Below are 23,591 nucleotides of genomic sequence, written 5' to 3' on the forward strand. Positions count from 1 at the left end.
ACAAGGAACCAGGCCCTGACTGGAAGCCGCGGTGTGGACAAGAGCGTGGAGGAGGCTCTCAGGGAGCTCCCCAGGTGACCTCTTCACAGAGGCCAAGTGTCACCACCTGTAGACCTGTCTACTTTCCCTGGATTTCATGATAATCTTAAGTTTATCAGCCCAGTAATGGACAAAAGGACTTGACTTAAGGTTCACTAATTAGTTACAAAACTGAGAAACCTTAATTTTTAAGGAAACAACACAAAAAAAATGTATTTGTCTGTGAAAATTGTTTATGTTTTTACAGAAAGTCTATTTTGGGGGATATAAAAGGAGGGACGACTCAGATTTAGTTTCCCATACCCTTTTGAAATTTGCAGCTCTCTAATTGCAACCCAGGGACAGGGGCGACCTAAACCTAAGAATAATATCTGGACCAGAGCAGTTCTGCAGTTTTACTCGCCCACAGATTTGGTAGTGTGGTAGAGTTCGGTGACCATCTGTCTTCTGATAAATTCAGGGTGCACAGCAAGAACCACCACCTATTTGTCTCCTAATAAGTATCTCTTCTTTTTTCTTTTTATTTGTTGTTGGCGTTGTTTTATTTTTGCTTTTGTTTCTCGAGACAGGGTTTCCCTGTAGCTCTGGAGGCTGTCCTGAAACTCACTCTCTAGACCAGGCTGGTATCAAACTCACTGAGTACTGCCTATCTCTTCCTACCTAGTGCTGGGATCAAAAGAATTCACCACCACTTTTGAGTAAGTATCTTTTCTTTTTTGTCCACTTGATTTATGTGTATAAAGGTTGAGCTCTAGGACAATTAATGTTGATGAAGGGTAACTGTCTTAAGTGACAACACTGGTTAAAGGACCGCTTTCAGGGCAGCAAAATTTGCTGCTTTGTTCCCTGGTCCAGATATTTTTGTTGTTGTTGTTATTTAGTTATTCATTTATTTATCTTCAGAGTGAGGTGAGGAGCCCCTCTCTATCCACGGTCTGTCTCCCACAGACATGGCATTTTTTTTTTTAAACAGAAGAGAATACCTTAATTCTATTCAAACCCAACCAGGCCTCTGTGAAGGTTTAAAGGTATAAAAATAACATCAAGACAGGAATAACACCCACATAAGTCACTGTGCCATCCAGTTTCTATTCACAAAGAAAAAGCTCCAGTCCATCTTTTAATTTTTTTAAAAAAATTCCTGACATTACAGAACTAAACTGAAATGTATTAATATTCCACTCTTACATTTCCTTGATAAACAAAAATCCATGAACCAAAAAAAGGGAAAAAAAGGAAAAAAAAAGGGCTAAAGTTTATAAAACTAAATATGGATATCTCAGCATAACTGCTGAACAGATAAAGGAATTAAAAAGCTTTGAATTAAAAAATCATGAGTGGATGATAAAGTGCGTAGAAACTGAAAATTTACAAACTATTTAAAACCTGGAATCGCTGACTGTTTAGAAACTACACAGATGGATCATGGGTGGTGGTGAAGAGCAGGAAGGGATCATGGATGAACCTGCTCGGCTCTAGCCACTCCCCATGCCACCTGTCTCCGAGGAAAGCCTGACATTGATAAGGTGCTGAGCCAGGCTAATGCTGCCAGCAGACCCAGCATTAGAAGATGGTGACCTGCCAATCAGTAGATCCTTCCATTGGGTTTGCAGTTTTGATCTGTGCCCCAGACATCTGACGGATCTCATTGATTTTGGCGCCCTGACGCCCGATTATGCAGCCAATCATATCATTTGGAAAGGTGAGTTCATGAGAAGTAGTTTGAACAGATGCAGCCAAACCTGCCCAATAGCCTTTCACCTCTGGAGAGCTGGATCCAATGCCACTGAGCCCGGTGTTGCCATGGTCATGGGAAAATGAGACTGTTGCATTGCCAACTGGTGCAGCTTGATCAAATCTGGCTGTGGAATGGCATACTGTCCTAGAATGGTATAGGCCTGACCACCTGCAAAGATGACTGGAGAACTCGAGGGCTTGGGCCAGGACGAGATGGTCACGCCCTTGGGGGTGGGGTGGGGAGGACGACTGGGAGAGAGTCTCCAACATGACCACGCAGACCTGTTTGACACACTCAATGATGGATTGCGGAATGCCAGCAATGGTGATTGCCCGCTCAGGTGAGTTGGGAAGCATTTCCCCTGCCACCTGGACCCGAGACCCTGTACTGTCTCTTATTTCCTTGATCTTGCAACCACCTTTCCCAAAGAGGGAGCCACACTGACAGCAGGAACCACCTACCGTACTTAAGGTGGCGGGAGGTCTACTGGCAGCTGTGCAATTGGTCATAGAGCTGCTTATGTCCTCTTCCCGTTTGTCAATGATCACAGCAAAGGCTTTGAGATGGCATTAGTCGGGCCAGCCAAAGTGATAATTCTCTCAGGACAATTCCCTTCTGAGATGTTGATCCGGGCACCACTCTCCTCGCGCACCTTCTTGACGGATTCTCCTTTCTTTCCGATGATAATGCCATCTCCCTTTCCATGCATAAGCAGCCCGATGGTGAGAGTGACATTTAACCCATCTTCAGTCACACCGGTGTCCATGTCTAGTAGTCACAGGGAGCTGGACTTGGAGTGGTCAAGTCTTTGGTCACTGGTGGGAGTGAAAGCCAAAACTGGAGGCTCCAGTCGACTGAGGGGAAACTGAGAGCAGGCGGGAAGGGGAAGGGCGGGAAGCGGGTGGTTTGGGGGGAACAACAGGGGCTGGCGGGAAGGCGAGCACACACACACACACACACACACACACACCGCGCTAGCGGGAGGAGGAGGGGGGATGGAGGAGGTGGAAGGGCGAAAGAGACCCCGGGACGGGTGGAGGGCGCAGGCTGCGGCTGTTCCGGCTGCTCAGGCTGGTAGGGCCACACATGGCTTTGGCAAGTGAACAAAAATATCTGTGTCCACAGAGAGGGCTTTGCCCTGCTCACAGTAAAGTGCCTGGGTTAACCGCAGAAGCTCAGCCCTTTATGCTGAAGTCCCTAGGTTGAGGGACCGGGCCACACCGGTCCTGTCTAAGGTGAAAGCTGTGGCCCCAGCACACCTATTTCACCTTGAACAAAACTTCTCCCTTTCAGTGGCTCTTCAAGTCTGATGTACTCCACTGTTTGGCCACTCTCAGGAAGTACAGATTGCCAAGGATCACAGATAGGAGGTCAGAGAGAAGCCTCATCCTGTTGTAAATGAGGTGCTCTCAACCCAGAGGACAAGGCCAGGAGGAGCTCTATGAACTTCAAGTTCTTACTGAGCTGTCGTGGCTCGGCAATTCTCAGCCCCAAACCCGGCAAGTCATGAGGTTCTGCCTGAGTGGGGGAGCGTGGACTTGGAAATTCCTAGTAACCCAACGGTGATAAAGACCAGACACAAGCATCTTGTCATCTTTAGAGAGCTCTCAGTTCCATGCTGCAAAACTGGAGGCTCTTCTTTATTTAGCATTTTCCTGGTTGTAATCTAAACGTGCTCCTCTGGCCATTTCCCTCTCCCCCAGCAGACCCCTCCACCATATGCCTCCTAACTCTGTCCTCACTTGTTACTTGCACCTAGCCCTCTGCCAAAGTGCAGGCCTAGCCAAATGCTTAGTTCTGCAGAGATGCAAACTAGGGGACATTCTCCACTGAGGCCATGCTGTTCAATAGCAAAGCAGCTAGCATCCCCAATTCAATGCATACCTGAGCTCCTGGTTACTGGAAGCAGAGGTTTGGACCTTGAGAAATTCCCTAATGGAATTTTCCTGGCGCCCTGACACTGAGCCACACAGACTTGGCCAGGGTCAACCATTCTTGAAACTTCAGGTCTATAATCGGCCCCTAACTGAGTGAGCAGGGACTTTATAAAGGCAAAATCCACAAGTGTGGTACATTCTATTAGCCACTCAAACACTTACCAGGTCCTGCAACCTATGTGTCTCATTGCACTTCCACACAGCTGGAATAGCCACTCTGAAGACCTGGATCTTTAGTTATGGTTTTAGATTTTCACTGTCAATTGCATTTTCTATTAAATTGTTCACCACAAAATAAGAATACCCTATGGCAGAGCTGAGACTAGAAAAGCAATTTTCATCGTAACTTTTTCATGACTTACAGGTCCCCCCTTTACCTGCATCCTGTCCTTCTTATCACCGTATATCACTGATTGTCAGGGTGCTCTAGAGGAACATAACTTATAGAATGTATCTATAAGAGGTAAATCCAGAACTATCGTCACAAACACTCCTTACGAAGTTAATTGCACAGTGTATAATATTGGTTTTAAAACTGTTTATATCTCCCTTCATGTTCCCCATTTAATTTTGTGAAAAGAAAAATGCTGAGCTTCTGGAAGCTTGCCAAACTAAATACTTTCGAAAGGTTCAGGCTCTAATGCTGATGGGCAATATCTCTTTAAGAGACAGACCCCGCCCAACAACAGTCAGGGCTCGCACAGGAAAACGTGCTATGTCATCACCACAAAACCTGCCTCGCATTACTGCCTGGGTGAGGACTCTGGGCATGCATGGAACCTCAGTGGGCATGCGCAGTCTTCCCTTTAAAAGTTCCAACTTCCCTGCTGCTCGCTCTCTTTACTCTCTCTCTCTCTGCTTCTGCTTCTCTCTCTCTTCTCCCACCTACACGCTCTCTCTGCCTCTCTATGGCGACCGGCCATGGTGGTCAGCCATTACCCCTGTTCCTCTTCTCTCTTACTCCCTCTACTCTGCCATGCATTATACGGGCCTTATAATAAACTGAATATGCCTCATCTGTCTCTTCTCCTCTTTAGCTTCTGTTTTTCATGATATTATGAACACGATATCAATATACTTCCTGAGCCAGGAGAACACCTGAGTCTGCAGTGAAGGAGACTGTGACACATTTTCCCTCCAGAGCAACAAGTATAGTTGCAACCCCAGCATGCAAAGTAACTCCCATTTGATACCCTTGCCTTGGGAGCCAATGTGTGTCATTTGTTTCTGGTCCTACACAGTTAGCCTCTCTGTTGGGCTGCAGTGACCTCGGGGTCTCAATGAGTTGCTTGTCAGCCAAAAACCACAAGTACATCTGAAGGATCAAAAAAATTGCTGAAGGTTGAAAAGACTTGGGCTCTGAAGGAAAGAGAGAGGGGGAGCTTCTGATGGCTGGGAATGACATGGCTGGCACCTGAGATGGCTCCCAGAGAGGCAGAGGTGACTATTCATCACTCCTGTTGGCATTCTTTTGCTGATTGCTGGTTGTAAAGGTGCCCTGCTGGTTGTAAAGATTCCCCAGCCCCGAAGTTAATTGACAAACCCTGTAACCTGCCCCCCCAACCTCCTGTCCTGTCTTATCTCAGTCAAATGTATCCCCCTTAATTAGTAGAGTCACTAACTGACTCTGTACTTTGTGTGACCTTAAGTAACCATAGCAACTCGGTAGTTTATGGCCCACACCCTTATGGTCTGCCTTTTTGACTGGATGGTATCTCATTTGCCTGCTATGCAATGAGATCCTGAAGGACCCCAGCCTAAGATGTTTCCTTTGTAGATATGTGAGAAGCTAAATTTAAGACCCTAACAGGAAAGAGCCGCTAAAGTTAAAGAACAAATGGTTCCCAGAGATGAACATGTAAGTGCCCTAAACGACCCCTGAGCCCGGAGATTGTGGTCCGCCACCTGGAATGTGCCAATCAGAACTGTTACCCTCGACCACCCCAGACCCCGTCTGTTTGAAGTTTTTGCCTTTAAGAAGCCCCTAGACAGGAGTTCGCGGTCCAGCTCCTCTGTTCCTGCGTGAGTAACTAGTTGGTCCCCAGCCCCAGTTACTGAATAAAATAGCCTCTTGCTCTTGGCATCAAGCTCTCATCTCCGCCTGGTGACTGGGGGTCGCTGCTCCCGAGTGTATGTCCCAGGAATCCCACCCCATGGGGGTCTTTCACATCCTGTTTTCTAGTCCTGGATTACAGACTCAGCCTTGCCCCACTGGCATCACATCTAGTTGTGAAAACCTGGGCTCTTACACCTGGGGTTTTTCCACTGTGCTGTGAGTCTGTATATGAGGCTGCTCTCTCCCTGCAACAGAGAGGCAGACACACATTCTCTTAGCACAAATGACCAGACTTCTAGTCTTTCATTGAAATCTCCAGGCTTTCCCCCCATACATTACACTTGCTCTTGGGGCAGACGCCACAAGTGGAAGTCCCACTGAGATCAGGGAGGAAAGAAAACCCTGAGAGATTGCCCTGGGAGGCTGGCCATGCTTCTATGCTTCAGAGTGGAGCTTCCTGGATGACACTGAGCTGGTTGAGCACCTGGAGACCACCAAGGCCACCATGTCAGAGATAGAGCACAAGGTGATACAAGCCAGGGGAAATGAAGGAAAAATCAAGGAGACCACAGAGTGCTACAGGCCAGTGGCAGTGAGACCCTCTCTTCTATGCTTTCTTATTAACACTCACATAGAGATGGGTTCCCCAAGTCCAAAGAGAGTTGGTAAAGAAACAAGGTACTGGAAAATGGGTACCTCATGGAAACCTCTCTAGGGGAGTGAGCAATGAGTCTAATTAAAAGTCTGAAGATGACTGGAAGAATTATAATGATTTTGAAATTAATAAAAGTCAATGATGTATATTGATGACAAGATGAGAATTAGTTGAACCACCTTGTAGGTGAGTTGTATATGATTTTAGAATATCTCTAATCTATAGTCATATAGAAGAGTCATAAAAATCTATACTAGAATGACACGATGTGCCTAAATGTGGCTAAATATTGTGATTTTACATTATCCAAAGGAAATGGTTGAATTTAGAGGCTTAATTTTATCTATTAGTTTTTGATTAATTGTATTACTTTGATTAATCTGTATTTGATGAAGCATAGTTAGATAAGATGATTCTCTAGCTCTAAAAGTCTGTTTCTCTCTCTCCTCTCCTCTTTTGGCTAAATGTACACATACTGACAGAGCCTTTTGCTTGTTTACAAAATCATGGCCGTGTCATAAAGGTCTGATTAAAGGTCTTTCAGTTTGTTTAGAGATGTCTGCTGAGCATAAAGACTTAAAGATAAATATTTATCTTCTCTCTGCAACTAACTATCTACACGCTTCTTATATGTTGTATTACTGGGGAAGAACTTTCATTTCCACATTATGAATTCAATTGCAACTGTCCTCTTTAAATTTAACAAAAGTAAAACATAAAACTCTAACTCTATAAAGAGAACAAACTTAAATTATAAACAGTTAAAAATAATTTTGCTTTAATTATAAACTATAAAAATAATTTTAAATGCAGTGTAACGATTTATCACCCAACTACTAACTTATAAACTATTAGGGATAATTTACTTAAATTAAATTCTGGACTTATATTCACCCAATCTTCTAAACAAATAAAAAGTCATCTACCTGACCACCTACAGATATATGTATGTGTCTGTAAGACTGAGATGCAATCATAACAGAACATTCGCAGGTCACAGGAGTTTACACATTACAGTGCAGGTATCAGGGAGACAGCAAACTGCTCTAACAAGAGCGATCAACAGCTTTCAGAGTCCATGGTCCTGCAGACATGGTCCTTTTCTGGACAGGATTAACCTCCAGCACATAGTCACTCCTCTGGTGGGTTCACATTTGACCACTAGTTGTCACCTGCAATAATTCTCATGGCCCCTGAAAACACCAAATTTAGAGAGCAAAATCCAGAAAGTGAACCATTCTCCATCTTGGATATCTCACTGTCCCTCAGAGCCAGGCTGGTCGTGGGGCTGGGTAGTGCATTAGGGAACAGAGCCTGTGAGAGGTCCAGGCTGCTGTTGACCACCACCCTGCCAGTGTTTGAGGAGGCCTAATCCAGAAAAGGAACCTTTCTCCATCACGGACATCCTGATGCTGCTTAAAGCCAAGGTGAATTTCCAGCTGGTCAGGGTATCTAAAGGCAGGACCCACTAGAACTCCAGGCCTCTGCACGTCTCTCTGCCCTCAGTGAAGGCCGGTCTGCTGGCTCATTAGGTGTGAACATTGCACCTGTGGCCCAAGCAGCAGTGTCTCCAGTTGGGACCAAGAAGCCACCCTACTAGACACCATCTTGAATCAATCTTCAAATATTGTTAAAAGGTTCTGATAACAGAACTTACAGATGTGCCAAGGCTCGTTTATCAGAGAGTCAACCATTCTCTCTGACACCCGGCCCTGATTTTCTAACAACAGGGCTCACTTCAGTTCTGGCTTGGGTTACAGGGGCTGTGGCATCAGTGACTGAGGCTCCTCCATGGCGACTGTAGACCTGTGATGCGGCCTGATGCAGGATACCCAGAGCTGTGGGGAGACGGTGCAGGAGAGACTGGAACATCTGCCTCCTCTTCTGGCCTTCTGCAGGAGCCCTGTTTGTTTCAGCCCTCTTGGCTCAATCCTGTGCACCATTTTTTTTTTTAAATGTACCAGTCATTCAGAGGAATAGCGGATGAAAAAATTTTCATACCTTGAAATAAAAGTGGAGAACACTAATACTGATGTGATTGTAATTCAGGTTTAAGAGACAAGGACCAATCATACCAAATCACTTATATAATTTAGGATCATGCATAGCCTCCCAAGTACCTATAAGCATATCTTCCATGATTGCTTTCATCTTTGAAGTCACCACAGATTCTGAATTAATTTGGATGATTTTATAAGATAAAGAAATGAGGTTGCCATTGGAGATAACATGTTCCAGACCTCTCACGACTGCTTTGGCACATCACAAGCTGTGAAACTGTTGGGCTTGCTACAAATCCACCTCCTGTGAGTATAGTTCCTGCCACTGCTGACGTCACGGCCACTCAGGTAGGCACACTCTCCTTCTCCTCGGGGGGAAGTCCTAGAACAAAACAAACAGAATTTCTGCAGTCTGCCATTTATTCACTCCTGCAATGCTATCTCCCCAGTACAGTTGAACTCCCATGACACAACCTGTCATCTCTCACAGCCACAACCCTCACACGTCCCAATACGTGATCACAGTAGAAGGAAAAGTGTTCTGAACATACAAGTTGTTATATTCAGTGCCGTCTGTCCACATCCAATGGTGCTCTGAGGACTTTCTGTGGAGGCCGATCCAGTGGTCATGCTTCCCCTTGTACCTCTCCAGAAATTCCTGTCATAGAACACAGAAGGCGAATGCATGTGTCTCAGCTTCAGATAAGACTTGAGTCTCTCTGCCCTACAGCCTCCTCTCAGGATGGCAGCAGGTTTGCACTGAAGGTCATTGACTTTGGCGCCTAAATCATCTTCAGTTCTTAGTGGATGCATGGCACCCTGACAACCACCAATCCTTCTGCGGCTGAGAAAGTCCCTGGCTAAGCCTCTACTTGTAGTTATTAGCAGCTGTCACCTTAGGTATGCAACACCTGCCATCTCAGAAAAAGGCTTAACGTGACAGCCATTTTTCTCAGTCATGTCTATGTGGCCATGCAGTTTGCCTATTTGCATTGCAGGAGAGAATGTCTTTGGAATGTCTCAGGGCTGTTGCCAACACAAGTAGCACAAACTAACACACACACCATGATTCTCCCTGAAAGCGTAGGGTGGAATCTTTCCTCATGCTTCATATTTAGCCTCCCTACCTCAAGGCAGTAAATATTCAACAGACAAAACAACAAACCAATTCCTGATCCTTTCTTACCAGCTCCTCCGGGCTGTCAAATCTAGCTAGCTGGACTCCTTGTGCCATGCAAAAGGTCTGGCTGGATGTCCAGTTTTCCACTTTTTCAGAAAAATAAAAACATTTACTTCCAACTCCAATCCAATCTCTAGGACAATCATAATAGATATTTTTGTTTGAGACCTCTTCTGGCTTTCCTGCTCCTGAAATTACAAAATAAAGAAAACTCCTTACTTCTCTGAATTTCACTGTGGATGAATACCAGCACACAACACATGACACGGTCAAATAGGTTTTTGATACCAAAACTTGATCCAGACGTTCCTGTTATTATACCATATATACATTAAAACCATATGAAAACATACTGACTCTTGTTAGAGGCTGTCAGAATGGCGATTATCAAGAAATCTCACAACAGATGTCAGAACTCTGTGCAGAAATAGGGACACTTATTTATTTCTGGTGGGAGTATAAACTGATATATCTAGTATGGAGCCTTTTTTATATTTAAAAACAGACCTTTTGTGACCCTGCTATGCCACTGCTGAGCATATATGAGAGAAGAGTGCATCATAACACAAGATACCTGCACATCCATGTGGACTGTTGCCCCATTTACAAGAGTAAAAAAATCCTGACCTAGAAGCCTATGAACAGACAAACAGATGATGAAAAGGGGGTACATGTGTAACACAGGATTGTTCCTCAGATATAAGAAAAATGAAGCTTAAGGAAAGTGGGGACCTGGAAAGCATAATATTATGTACTCCCTTACATGCTTATCCCAGCCTAGAAAGTACAGTGTGAGGAGCTCTGAGTGTGGGCGTGGCTTTTAAGACATAGAAAGGAGAAGGAGGAAGAGTGATGAGAGGAGATGAGGAAGTCAGGGTGCAGCAAAGGTTCCATGAGTTGTGAAAAATGTTATAAATAGCATTGCTTTTCTACTTTCAAATTTACTAGTGTTTTTTTTTAATTTGTAGCTGATAAATGTACAAAAATGCAAATACAGTGAAAGTCTAAAACCATAACCAAAGCTCCGTGGCTTCAGGATGGCCACTCTAACTGTGTGGAAGTTCAGTGAGATACACAGGGTTTGGGCCTTGGCAAGGGTTGGAGTGTCTGTGTGATGTGCTCACTTGTGAGTCTATCATGATAAAGTGAGTGTGTGTGTGTGTGTGTGTGTGTGTGTGTGTGTGTGTGTGTGTGAAGCTCTTTAGGCAGCAAGGCTTCAGAGAACCACTTAGAAAAATAACAGACATTTTTCTTTCATAACTTTGCGTGGCTCTTTTGAGGGGCACTGAGCCTAGAAATAAATGATTTGATAAGAAATATTACATACTAGAAATGAAATACACACAAACACACACACACTTATTTTTTAGTGGGGGCTAATAGTTGTAGTTGTTCCCCGTTCCTATACCCAGTACCATGAGACTTTAACAAAAGGAACAAATGCAATGGGCACTGAGGGTGACTGTCTCTTCTTTTATCTGTCTCTTTCCAGAGCTATGTAAGAGTTTAGGTAACACTGACTAACTCCTGTTGGCAAATGTTTGTCCATGTTTAGACTTGTGTATGATTCATCAAGGTGGTTAAAGTTGACTTTATAAAATGATATCAGGAATCATTACTCCAGCTATGGCAGGAAAGCTGTACAAGATTTTATCATGTTATTCAGAACAGTCTGCACCTAAAAGCTCAGGAATGATACATTTCTGGAATGTTCTATGTAATATTTTCTGACCATAGTTGCAGTTAGTAACTGAAACTACGAAGCATGGGGCCATATGGCGTCTGGACCTTCCCCAACCCTGTTACTGTCCTCACTTCCCTTTAGCTGCAGCCACCTCCTTGAGGCTCCTCCCTTGGGTTTTTTCTCCTTGATCTCTGCCTAGAATAGTTCCCACAGGTGGACATATGTCTCCTGCACCTCAGTCTAGGGCTTGCTGAATGCCATCTTCCCAGAGATGCTGAGCCCGGCCTCCTGTGCACACCACAGCCTGTGCTGCTCCTCCTCTGTATCTTCCTGCTACAGCCTAAGTTCCCAGAGAACAGGAGTTTTGAGTGTGTTTTCTCTAGAGCCCTTCCCACAGTGCCGGCCTCACAGTGATCAGCAAGTATTTACTAACAACGAGAATGTGGGCAGAATGCTGCAGAATGTGGAGAATGAGTCACTTACTTGGCAATAACAAAGCAACAAAAAGTGCAATAACAGCGACAGAGAGGAACGCAATCACTCCATAGCAGCAGTGAAGCTTAACAGGAGACTCAGCGGAGATGATTCTCAGATATTTTCCTTGACGGTTTTTAACTGTAAAAGAGTAATAGGAGAGTGTCGACTTAGAAAATTTCTTTTCTTTTAAACTGATTACTCAATTAATTTGCTCTATACCTTTGGACACTCAAAATGATGCCTTCTATAAAGATTCATATTACAAACCACATGAACATATATTTACATACACACACATATATATATTATTTTCATTACAGGAAAGAAGAAAAATAAACCATGAATAGTATAACCATATATTATAATAAAACATAAGACAAACATGGAAATAAAGACATGATAATATAGTAGTATTCTATACTCCAACATAGTAAAACAGAATAAACAGTTATAAATGGCACTGTTTATTATGTACTGTAATACTATAATACATTAAAACAAAAAATGAACACATGGATTTTCTTGAATCAATTATTGGAGAAGGGACAGATTTTCTCCTGAGTTTCCCACTGTGGATGGTCAGAAGTTGTCAGGCAATTGTTTGTGGCAGGAAAGGCTTGTCCAGTTTGTCCCTTCTATATGTTTTCTTTTCTATTTATTTAGGCAGGGAGAAGAGCTGCAAGAATTTCTTGAGGAAGATGAGATAAACTTAGCACAAAAACCCACTTTACAATTGCCTACAAGTACCAGAAAGGGCACTAAAATCCTTTCAAAGAAGGTCCTGGTCCATACAGGATGTCCAGGTGGAAAGAAGACCAGAGATGCTGGAAACGGCACTTCAGCCAGGGGTCTTCTAGTTACTGAACTAAGGGTGAATGGTGAAAGAGCCAGAAATGAAAGGAGTGAGGGTCACGGTGAAAGGCAACAACAGTCAGCTGCATTGCTCTCCATAAAAAGTGTTCTGGTGAGAAGGGGGAACAGAAACATTTGGGGGAAAATCAGTGGAACTAGACCTACCAACAAACTAAGAAAAGAAGGAAATAGAAATATCAATACACAGCAAAACTTGTGAATATTTGGCATAATTTTCATAGGAACTGTCCCACCCCTACAAAAATTATCCACTAAAAAACAAAACAGTAAATTCAGCTGCAGTCTTCTTCATTCCCAAGGGTGCAGTTATGAATGCTGTCCCAGCCACCACCGGGAACAGGAGCAGGAAGTCTGCTCACTACTCCAGGGTGACTTTTCAAGGAGCACCGGTCAGGGCAAAGAAACAGGGTCACAAGACTAGAGAATGGCTCAGCAGTTAAGCTCACTTGCTGGTTAGTCTTCCAGAGAACACAGGATCAAGGGCAGAGCCAGCAACTAATTGACAAGAATTGGCCATAGAGAGTACAAAGGACCCAGGATGATGGATAGGGAGAGACACAGGAAGTGGAGGGAGAGAATAGAGATCGTGGCCTTTTTGGTCTGGGACATGTGGAGAGAGACATGCATGCTGGGGAGCCGCTAAAAAGGGGAAGGTCAGCTGGTCCTTCCTCCACCTCCTCTTTGATCTGTCAGGTTTCACCCCAATATCTGACTCCTGAGTCTTTATTGATATTAGAACAACTAGATAAAAACAACAGATGCCCTTTCCTGACCTTTGTGGGCACTAGGAATGCACTTAAAGCAGATAATTATGCAGGCAAAAACAACTCATATGCATACAATTTTAATAATAAAAAAGGAAAGAATTCAAGGTAGTTCTAAACACATAAGCAACTGGAACACTCACTGTTGCTCATATGTCAACAATTCTTAAGCTAATTTCTTGTTGTTGTGGTGGTGGTGGTTGTTTGTTTTCCTGACAGGGTTTTCTCTGTATTGCTTTGCAGGTTGTCCTGGAACTCACTCTGTAGACCAGGTTGGCCTGGAACTCACAGAGATCTGTCTACCTCTACCTCCCAAGTGCTGGGATTAAGGGCATCTGCCACCAACGCCCTACCCTTAAACTAATTTATGTCTGCCACAGTTTCACTTCCTGGAGAGTGGCTGCCCTCAAAAAAAAAAAAAAAATAGCACCAAATTATAGGAAAAGTCTTATGAAAACTAAAAAGAAATTAGAATAGTCAAAAATGAAAAAGAACAGGTTGAATTCAGAGATCATGCTGCCTAATCCCATGACTCATGGGAACAGGAATAAAGACAGCCTGATGCTACCAAAAAAATATAGACACTAGAACAAAACAGCAGGAAAACAAAAAAGGACTCCAGAAATTACATCAAACACTCATGGTCAACAGATATTTCACAGAGATGTTCGGTTTTTAGACAGGGAAAGGCTGGCATCGCCCAAGTATGTATGTGCTACTGAAGTAACCTGGTTTTGAAGGAACCGGCTTCCCTTTTGGCAGCCATAATGGTCGAACATGTGCTTCTATGACCTTGTCCTAGAAACCAGAAAGTCAGATGCCTGTCTCGTGACAAGGAACCAATCAGAAGTTAGCTGGTGGCGCTATGCTTTATGGCTCTGGGTGTGCTTTACGGACAAGCGCACAACAATGACGTAGAGAGCATAGCAACCACCCTGGGAGGGCCTATGAGCCATAACAACCAGTTGACCAATCAACACAGGGCAAGCCCTCCAAGCCTGGAAGCACACCAATCCTGAGCCTGTGCGTACCCCTAGACACTCCCCTTACGCTGCCCTATAAGATCTTTGGGGAGACCTTAGGAGCCGTCTTTTTCTAGCCGTCTGCCATGGCGGGTGGGCAAAAGACCCGAGCTAACATGGGGTTAGTTCGTTAAATTACAATAAAGCCTCATGCAGTTTGCATCAAGCTTCCGCCTCCATTCTGTGTTTGGGGTGGCCGCCGTCCTGGACTAAGATTCTGGAAGCCTCAGCTTTCTGAGGGTCTTACAGTTTCTGTCTGCTAAAAACAAGAATCAAGCCAGACTGTAAACCCAAGAACAAAGCTTAGTATTGTAAAGTCATTTAATTCTTTAAAAAGGGCAGGGGGAGGGGATGTTTGGGAACTTGTCTTAGGCAAAAGTCATCTTAGATTCAAGTGCAAAGTCACTGTCTATATAACAGAAGGTTGATGAATTAGATGTTGATATGACTCTAACGCTTTTTTTCAGAAAGACAAACTTGTACAGACACTGGGAAGCTGTATGGCTGTTTGTACAGGAAGTGTACAATATGGTGATGCCCCCACACTCCCCACATATAGCTATGAAGAAAGGGAAACCTCATTTAAGTTTTAAGAAAAAAGAAAAAGAAACCTTTATGTTCGTATTTGGGATCACTGTGAAAAACTGAGCATGTGCAAACCTGCACTTTCCTATTTCTGATACCACTGTACCTGGACAAAGTCCCTAAACCAATCAGCAAGTTAAAGGCAGTGAGCCACAGAAAACTGTCTCCTTCCTTCCTATAAATTTTGAAAAAAAAAAAAAAAAAGCCAACTGCCACGACTCACTTCCTCCTCTCACTTCTGCACACGTTTCCTGCCGGCTTTTCTTAACCTCTTTGTATAAGATTTGATTTACGGTGCTTCCAATCTTCTGGGTCAGATATGTTCCTGCCTCAGTGGTGCTGTGGATACAGTCTCTAGAATCTAGCCAGTGGAGTATCTGAGGTGCTGTTAATGGACACTGCTTTTCCTGAAGAGCAGAATGCAAGGCTGTGACAATTGAAAGAAGTCAAATGTGAAGTCTCTGCTTCAGGGATCCATTTTAGGGCATTCTGGAAAGTAAGTGTGTAAAGCCCGGGGACAGAGATACAGGGTGTCTGCAGCCGGGAACGGGGAAGTTGGGGTGAGGTGGGGGTCTACATACACTTTATTAGCTATTGCTTTAGATTTATGTTTTGTGTATGACTGTTGTGTCAGCATTTATGTATATATGTGTACTGCATGCATGCCTAGTGCTAGGGAAGATTCTGAAAAGTGTGCTGGATCCCTGGAATTGGAGTTAAGGGTGTTGGGAACCAAACCCAGTCCTCAAGAGCAATACAGGTTGTTAATGGTTGAGTCCCTACATATCTTGATGAAGAATACATGATTAGATGTTTTCAAAATTCATGATAATGTATACCAATGAATTAATTTTACTGAACGCAAACTGTACCTTTTACAAAGTTTCCACTGAGTTCAACCCTTGCCTTTTGCTGGTTCCCACCCCTCTCTCCTACTAATAAAGGAGGAGAAGGATATGGAGGACTTGAAGGCTTTAAGTCCTCAACAGTGGCCTTTGGGTTTTAGGTCCACACAGAACTCTGGACCTACATTCTTTACTCTCTGGTGTTCATTGACAGCTCCAGAGCTTCTCAGCATGTGAGCAATCTGGAATCCCCGGGTCCTCCTCATAGAGCCTCACATTCCCTATACACAGTGAACCTTCGGAGGTAGCTAAACCTTTCATATTTTGAGTGTTTCGGCTTTCTCGTGATTTCTAGTTCTGCATTGTGCGTAAAAAAAAAAAAAAAAAAAAAAAAAAAAAAAAAAAAACTTTCCAAATCCAGTCTGATTTTAACTAGCTCTCTGACTGAAGAGCAGTGTTAGGCGTTCAAAGCCTGACTAATTTCTCAGAACATGTCCCCCTGGTCCACCCATATTCTCACCAAACATCAACCCATCCTCTCTTATTGGTGCACAGGAATCTGTTATATATGGGAGTAGATAAGTTTTGGATCAGCTGTTATTGGATATCCTCCACCACCAAAGCAATAAGCCAATCTAGCTGAATTAATAAATCCACATTTTATCTGAGCAGACAGAAGAACCTTCCAGGTGGCTCTAGGAAAGGCAGGGGAGAAGCATGACTGAGTGTGACAACCATGAGAGTGTGAGCAGCCCCAGGGAGGGACTGACTCTTGGCGGGCTTTCTGAAGGGAGGGGCTGCTGCTTGTCTGGCTTTCTGAGAGAGAAGGTTCTGGAATTGGAGAAGTGAGACTGGAGTGTGGAATGCACCGCCCCAGGTGCAGCTCCCCAACAGGAATATGTCTCACAGTTTTCCCATTTATTCACCGATAGATTCAGGGGTGTTCCATTGCTAGCTAATAGGAACGGAGTTACAATACACAATCAGCCACAAATATCTCTAGCAGGAATTAGAAAGCAAGTAGACAATTTTACTATAGAGTGTGTCAGATCTGGTATTAAAGGACACAGTAGGATTACTTCAGGTCACAATAACTACAGTGTTTCTAAAACTAGCTGGGGTTGTTTCTAATATTCTAATATACTGACCATAATAAACAATGAACAGATGTATGAATTTTAATGTGCCAGTCAAACAGTTCCCTGCTCTGGCCTTGAGCAGTTCAGACTGGTTCACCAGTAGGGGCCTCCACCGGCAGGAGAAAAAGCTTGCTGGGCCTTTGTTTTAAGCAGCCAGATTTTGTCACATCTGAAGTCATGTGATGAAGAGGCGCCATTTTGGAAGTTCAACATTTTTATTACTTAGTCATGGGCTGTCTTACGGCCTGCACGGTATTTATCTAACCGCTAATCTCTCATAGTTCTTGGCTTACCTGAGAAACAGTAGTAATGTTTGTGAGCTTTCTCTTTTAGTATTAGTCAGATGGGGTGAAACTGTTAGAGAGGCTGCTGGGAGTTCCAGAGAGTCGGGTCCTCAGACAGTAGATGAGGTTTAAGAGATAAAGAGGCTGCAGTTAGTTGCAGAAAGCCGGGTCCTCAGATAGTAGGTGATGAGGTGAGAATGTTAGAGAGATCACAGAGAGTTCCAGAGAGCCTGGGCCTCAGACAGCAGATGTGGCAACTTTCACCTAAGTCGGTTGCTTTAACAACTTAGGCCACTGCAGAGGCCTTGGCTGCCCTTTTCAGCCCATAGAGAAGCCTGAAGAAGGAGAAATCTTTACTTTTGAAACTTTTCCCAGCACACCAGGGACTCTGTCTTACCACGAGGAATATGTGACTTGGTGACACCTGAGGGGCAGCAGACAGAGACCAATGACACCTGCTGCTCTGTCCCAGGGAGGGGGCTCCTCAGTCTTTAAAGGGTCCTGGATGGGTGTGGAGGAGACAATTTTCCTGTGCACTGGATGGCACAGGACAGGACCCAGGGATTCGAGGGAGGCCTGGTGGAATGACTTCCTCTGCAGTGTGTCCCTAACCTCCCAGATCAGTATTTCCCATCACAACAGCAGGGTTCTATCTACTTAGAGGAACTTGGCCTGATCTCCTGAGATTGCCACTCGACCCTTGAGCTAACGATAATCGTGAGCTCTGGTTTTCAAGAAATACTCTGTCCTAAGCAGAAACAAGAAAGTGGGGATGGAGACATGGTTCAGTGTTGCTGCCCTTGCAGAGAGAGGGCTGGGTTTGTGTCCAGCACCCACTGGGTGTCCTGCAATTGTCTAAGAACAGTTCCAGGGGATTCAGAGCCTTCTTCTGGCCTCTGCTGGCACCGGGCATGCTTGTGACACACAGACTTGTGGTCAAAACACCCACACACATAAAATCAATTTTTAAAAATGAAACGGACAGAGATTTAAAAGGAATGAAACATAAACATTTTTCAAAATGAGAGGATACAGTTTTCAAATAGAAATCTCCAGTGTCCTTTTCCAATCATCGACCATAAACTAAATCTGCAGACTGATTTGCTGGTGGGATCAATCTCGCATCCCCGCCCGCCTGAGAAACCTGGGATACAACAATAGGAACAGTGGGACCGAGATTGCTCCCTAATGCCATAGAATCATTCAAGGAGTAAACCGGTGCCCTAGGAAGGGGAGACCTTATGACGGTGGGGTGTATGGGTGAAAAGGACTCGGCAGGGGTGGGGGATGGGGTTGGGGGGTCAGGAAAGGAAGGTTAGAGGGTGGAGAAGGGGCACTTGAGGTGTGCAATGGATGGCAGCATTGTGGCTGAGCATGTCCAAGGTCCTCCAGCAACCATCCCACACCTACGTGGCTTTACAAACTCAGAAGGGCTGTTTATCTCTCCCTGCAACTGGCAGGGCCCGGTGTTACAAATGTCTGTAAGACTACGGGGAAATGTTATCTGATGGGCAGTTTGTTCAACCCAAACACTTGTAACACATGGCTACAGTTCCTTTAAATACAGGGAGTGAAAAGAGAGCAAATCCCAGCCTCTCTGGCTACCTCCTCCTCATTGCCTCACTCTGGCGGGAAAGCTAGCTGAGCTCAAATTCCCGACTCCTGAGAAGCGTGCATAACAAGTCCGCTGTTGGTTGTTCTTCTCCAAACATGTTTAAATAACATCCGCGGTAATAGAATAATAAACAATTGCACCGGTGCCAACGCATCGCCGCGCTCCGCACCCCACCCCCAGTCTCTACCGATCTCTAGACCCCTGTGGCAGGCTGGCAGGCAGAAAGAGCTCCGCTCCCTGATGAAACTCCCCTCTCTCCCTTTAGCTCAGATTCATTAAATACTTACAATTTCCTCTCTCGCAGTCTGGGGAAGCAGACTCTGCAGTTACCATTCTCATGAGGGCTTCACACCACCTGTCTTCTTGTTGCCGCAAACAAACTCAGATGAATGAAGTAGACGCCTGAAAGCCGGGAAAACTTTTCTAGTGGGCACTGAGTTCAACCCTTGCCTTTTGCCTTTTTGCGGAAGCGAAGAAAGTCAAATTAATGCAGTGGGCGGGGCTTTAAATCAGCTGATATGGAAGCTCTGCCCACCATGCCAGTGATTTGTTCTCTGATGGATGATCCTGCACATAGCCACCCTTTTGGCGCATAGTATCTGCTTCTTAGAGAAATGGAATTACAAGTTTGGAGAGGGAGTGTGATGTAAAAGAAATGTTTACCGTAAAGGATATATATACATAGAACTGAGGGATGTTTTAGATTTTGATAGTCCAAAATAGTTTCTAATTAAAGCAACTTCACACATTTTTCTATGCTGCCTAGGCAGGATGACATGGGTTGTTTCACTGTCCTATGAAAATCAACCTTAAAGTAAAACAACTGCAAAACGATGAAATGTAATTGCCAGCCCTTTTCAAGCCACGTGAAAACGAAAGTTCTAGAAAGAAGCAGCAATTTTCACAGCCCCTGCTCCAAGACTAATTAGCAGTGACCATAGAGGGTTTGGAAACCTGTGAGTTTGGAACTATCTTTAGCCCTCTTTTAAAAAAAATTATTTTACCTTATGCATATTAGTGTTTCGCCTGAATATACGTATGTGCACTTGTGCCTGCCCTGGGGCTCATGGAGGTCAAAGAGAGCAGCAGAGCTCCTGGAACTGAGCCAGCGCTCCAGTCCTCCATTTCTAGCCCTATCAGTACCTGTATATTGCTAATCTCTGCCTCTCATCTTTGTAACCATCAGGTAACTCCGAAGACTAGCTTTCCTTGCAATGTACTAACAGACAGATAGCTCCCATAACCTCCAAGGCTAAGAGCATCATCAGGTAGCATCTGACCCCTGTGACAAAGCTCCACCCACATTGCTGTAACAGCCTCTCTGGTATTTCCACCAATGTGCTTGAAAAGTGTCTTCATGTGTGGCTTCCTTTGGTCTGTAACTATAAAGACTCCATTCCCACCTTGGAACATGGAATTTGGGGTGATCTAAACGGGTATTGCTGGGCCATGGTCACTCATTTTGTCTCCAGAGTAAACTCTTATTTCCTTTGAGGTGAGAGTTGTGTTTTGCACACAATGGGCAGTGACTGTCTGGGAACAGGATAGGAGAGCACATTGGCACCATAGGAAAAGTGAAGCAGAGAAGAGGTAGACTAGGTACCAGCAGGCTGAGAGTGCTTTATTGGAATAGAGAGGGGACCAATCTTTCCATGGCATGAAGGTTGAGCACATTTAGAGGGGCTGGTGTCTCTCTCTCTCTCTCTCTGTTTCTCTCTCTCTCTCTCTCTCTCTCTCTCTCTGTGTGTGTGTGTGTGTGTGTGTGTGTGTGTGTGTGTGTGTGTAGCTACCAGAAAGCCACAGCTGTGTTTACAGTTCGAGTAGAAGTTGTGTTCACTAACCAGGCACATCATTGCTGCAGTCACTCTGGGGCTAAGAAATTCCTTATGGCCTGGGGCTACACTCAGTGCATCCTGACTCAATCGCCTAAGCCCTGAGGTTCCTACTCAAAATACCCCAACTAAGGTAGGGTAAAACAGAGATTAGTGTTGAGGAGTTCTCTTTGGCTGGTGGGTACCAAAGCTGTTGTGGTCATGTTGAGGATGCTTCCAGGTTAGATAAAAGCTGCTACTCTGGGGGCATGACAATTCCAGTGATGTGATAGGCCAGGAAAGCAGGAAGTCGGTGAGATAGCTAAAAAAGCAGGGTCCAAGCAATAAAGTTAACACAATTATAAAGATTGGGCCTGCCAAGGGCACCTCCAAAATCCCCAAGCATAGAGGGATTTCCAGAAAGCATCGTCTGCCCTTTCTCTGTGTTTTATTCTTTCTAATAACTGTCTAGCATCCCCTTTCCTAGGCCAGGTTTACTCACATCAGAGCAACATTCCTCTCCTAGAAAGGCACAGGAGCCTCTTCCAGAGGTTATTAAGTCCAGCCCTCTGTGGTTTGGGAATCTGTTTGAGTTTGTAGCGTGACTATGCTTTGTTGTACCAGGGTCAGGTCTTCCTTAATACTGTTATGGTGGAAGCTTCACCCCAGCCCCTGGCATCCATATACCCAAAGAGTCTGGAATGTTATGGTGGAAGTTCCACACACGCCTCCCTCCATCTCTCTCCAAACCCTGCTGCATCTCAGAAAGCCTGCCAAATGATGACCCCTTCCCCAGAGATGCTCAAGACCACTCCCACAGGGTATTTAAACTGTGCCCCAGAAAACAGGCTCATGGTTTTTCCAGTCATTGTTTCCAGTCTCCTCTCTGGAAGCCATCTGGGAGTGTGGTATCCATTAAACGTAGGCTTTTTCTAACTCTGTTTGAATTGTTCTGATTTGCATTGCTGCATTAGTGGAGAGGCTTGTTGGGGTGTAGACACTTTTCAAATATGACTCCTAAGAGAGTTGTTAAAGAAGCAAGGTACTGGAAAATAGGTACCTCAACACCTAACAGAGTTCGTAAAGAAACAAGGTACTGGAAAGTAGACACCTCAACTCCTAACAGTTTGTTAAGAGGCAAGGCACAGGTAAATGGGTACCTTAACTTCTAAGACTGTTGGTAAAGAAACAAGATACTGGAAAGTGAGTACCTCAACTACTAAGAGAGTTGGTAAAGTGGCAAGGTACTGGAAAGTGGGTACCTCAACTCCTAAGAGAGTTGGTAAAGAGGCAAGATACTGGAAAGTGAGTACCTCAACTCCTAAGAGAGTTGGTAAAGAGACAGGGTACTGGTAAATGGATACCTCAACTCCTAAAACAGATGGTAAAGAGGCAAAGTACTGGAAAATGGGTATGTCAACTCTTAAGAGAGTTGTTCAACAAAAACAAGGACTTAACTATGTTTCTGTGATTTTCATGATCCCCATAAGAGCGCCCCCATCCAGCATGAAGCAGTTTGGAATGAACGATGCCCAAATTCCCAAAAATACTTTGTATTGGTATGGATTTTCATTTGTTGCTTTGTATTGGTATAGATTTTCATTTATTGATACATAAAGCAGGGGGAGATTTTGGGCCATAGCAACTAGGAGGTCTCCATGAGTTGCTGGTCAGCCAATAACCACAGGTGCATCCTGCTTTCTAGTCCTGGATTCCAGCCACAGCCGTCCCCACTGGCATCACATCTAGTTGTGAAAATAGGAGTTCTTACAGGCCCCACACCTCTCTGATTATCTAAGTCTGGGGTCTGGCTAAGCAGTGCTAATTTGCTGACTGCTTGGTTTGTATTACATTAGATACACCTACCCTGTGTATTTTGTTTGACTCAGCTAGCAGTTTTAGAAATAGCCTGTCAGTGGAAGTTTGGGGAATGGGCAACTACAGAGATAGAACAGCAGAGCCTGATTAGCATAGGGAGCGTAGGTAAATCAGGATATAGACAGGTCCAGGAGTATGGAAATATAAAATTGTAAGCCCAAACATATTTGGGGAATGTATGTGTATATATGCATACATAAACACACACAAATATATATAAAAACCACCTTCTGCCTTAAGAACAGACATCCTGGCAGCCACGGTGTACAGAGGTAAACTTTTAACAATTGTCTACTGCCTCCCAGCTTCCCAGCTAGGCAGCTACTGCAGACAAAGTAAGATTCTAACTATTGCCTCCATGGGACCCTCTTGTTGTATTCCCTGAAGTTTTAACCGTCGTCCCGTGTGACTCTGCTCTCTGCCTTGTATTCTCTCAGGGACAGCACTGTATCAGCCACTGGCTTTCCCAAACATCCTAACTTAACATCCTATAATGAAAAGTTGTAAAACTTAAAATGTAATGTGACTTTAAGCATGACCTCCAGGTTATAAAAGCTCTTTGAACCCCCCTGGTGCTTGTTTTTATTATAAGAAGAGGCTGGAAATCAGCCCAGGTTGCCACAGTTTCAGAAGACTGATCTCTGGATGTGAACCCAGTTAACTGTTAAGCTTCTTGTACCTTGCACTGATTTTTTTTCTTTGTTGCTTGTTTGAATAAAGATTGCTTCTGGTTTTATAGACCTCAGTGTTCTTCCTCTCAGTATTTGTGCCTTCCCCTGACCCAACAGATATCAGCCATCAGAGGGGGTGGTGTTCATGGGGAAGGAGTGTGTTGGGTTATTAAGGGCAGATGAAAGGAGCCATAAAAGGCAAACAGAGAGACGCAAGGCTGACCTTCACACAGGACTGACTGTGTTTATATTGGTGGAAACATGGGAGGGCATCATCTCAGTCTCACTCACATGCAGGGATGGTCGGGCCATACATCCCATTGCCTGTGGGTAGATGA

The 23,591-nt window shown here is 44.4% G+C and overlaps 1 protein-coding gene, 1 long non-coding RNA gene and 1 pseudogene across 3 annotated transcripts; 1 reads left to right on the forward strand and 2 right to left on the reverse strand.

The window, feature by feature from the left end:
* Positions 1–1,108: 1,108 nt before the first annotated feature.
* On the reverse strand, positions 1,109–2,698 carry LOC113836937 (annotated as a pseudogene).
* Positions 2,699–7,181: 4,483 nt separating this feature from the next.
* Positions 7,182–19,320, reverse strand: LOC113836938 (C-type lectin domain family 2 member G-like). Of its 2 annotated transcripts, XR_004771051.1 has the most exons (6): positions 19,181–19,320; positions 11,773–11,904; positions 9,612–9,793; positions 8,977–9,083; positions 8,546–8,807; positions 7,182–8,426 (listed from the first exon to the last, which is right to left on the reverse strand). XR_004771051.1 is itself a non-coding variant. In XM_027428398.2 (5 exons), exons 1-5 carry the CDS (start codon positions 19,230–19,232, stop codon positions 8,669–8,671), a joined length of 612 nt encoding a protein of 203 aa, XP_027284199.1. In that variant the 5' UTR covers positions 19,233–19,320; the 3' UTR covers positions 7,182–8,668. The 2 variants fall into 2 exon arrangements, 1 of the variants encoding a protein (XP_027284199.1); XM_027428398.2 differs by having other exon boundaries at positions 7,182–8,807.
* Positions 14,552–23,322, forward strand: LOC103164484. Its single transcript, XR_003487466.2, has 2 exons — positions 14,552–15,506; positions 19,198–23,322. It is a non-coding gene; the product is annotated as an uncharacterized LOC103164484 (long non-coding RNA).
* Positions 23,323–23,591: the final 269 nt, after the last annotated feature.

Source organism: Cricetulus griseus, chromosome 8 (assembly GCF_003668045.3).
Source record: "Cricetulus griseus strain 17A/GY chromosome 8, alternate assembly CriGri-PICRH-1.0, whole genome shotgun sequence".
NCBI lineage: Eukaryota > Metazoa > Chordata > Mammalia > Rodentia > Cricetidae > Cricetulus > Cricetulus griseus.

Excerpts from the sequence above, each read along its gene's own strand:
- LOC113836938 (XM_027428398.2), bottom strand. The coding sequence starts at position 19,232 with ATGAGAATGGTAACTGCAGAGTCTGCTTCCCCAGACTGCGAGAGAGGA. Across the intron at positions 9,794-11,772 it reads TGTTGCTTTGTTATTGCCAA|GAGCAGGAAAGCCAGAAGAG; the intron begins GTAAGTGACTCA and ends TTGTAATTTCAG. Across the intron at positions 8,808-8,976 it reads GGCACTGAATATAACAACTT|GACTTCCCCCCGAGGAGAAG; the intron begins GTATGTTCAGAA and ends GTTTTGTTCTAG.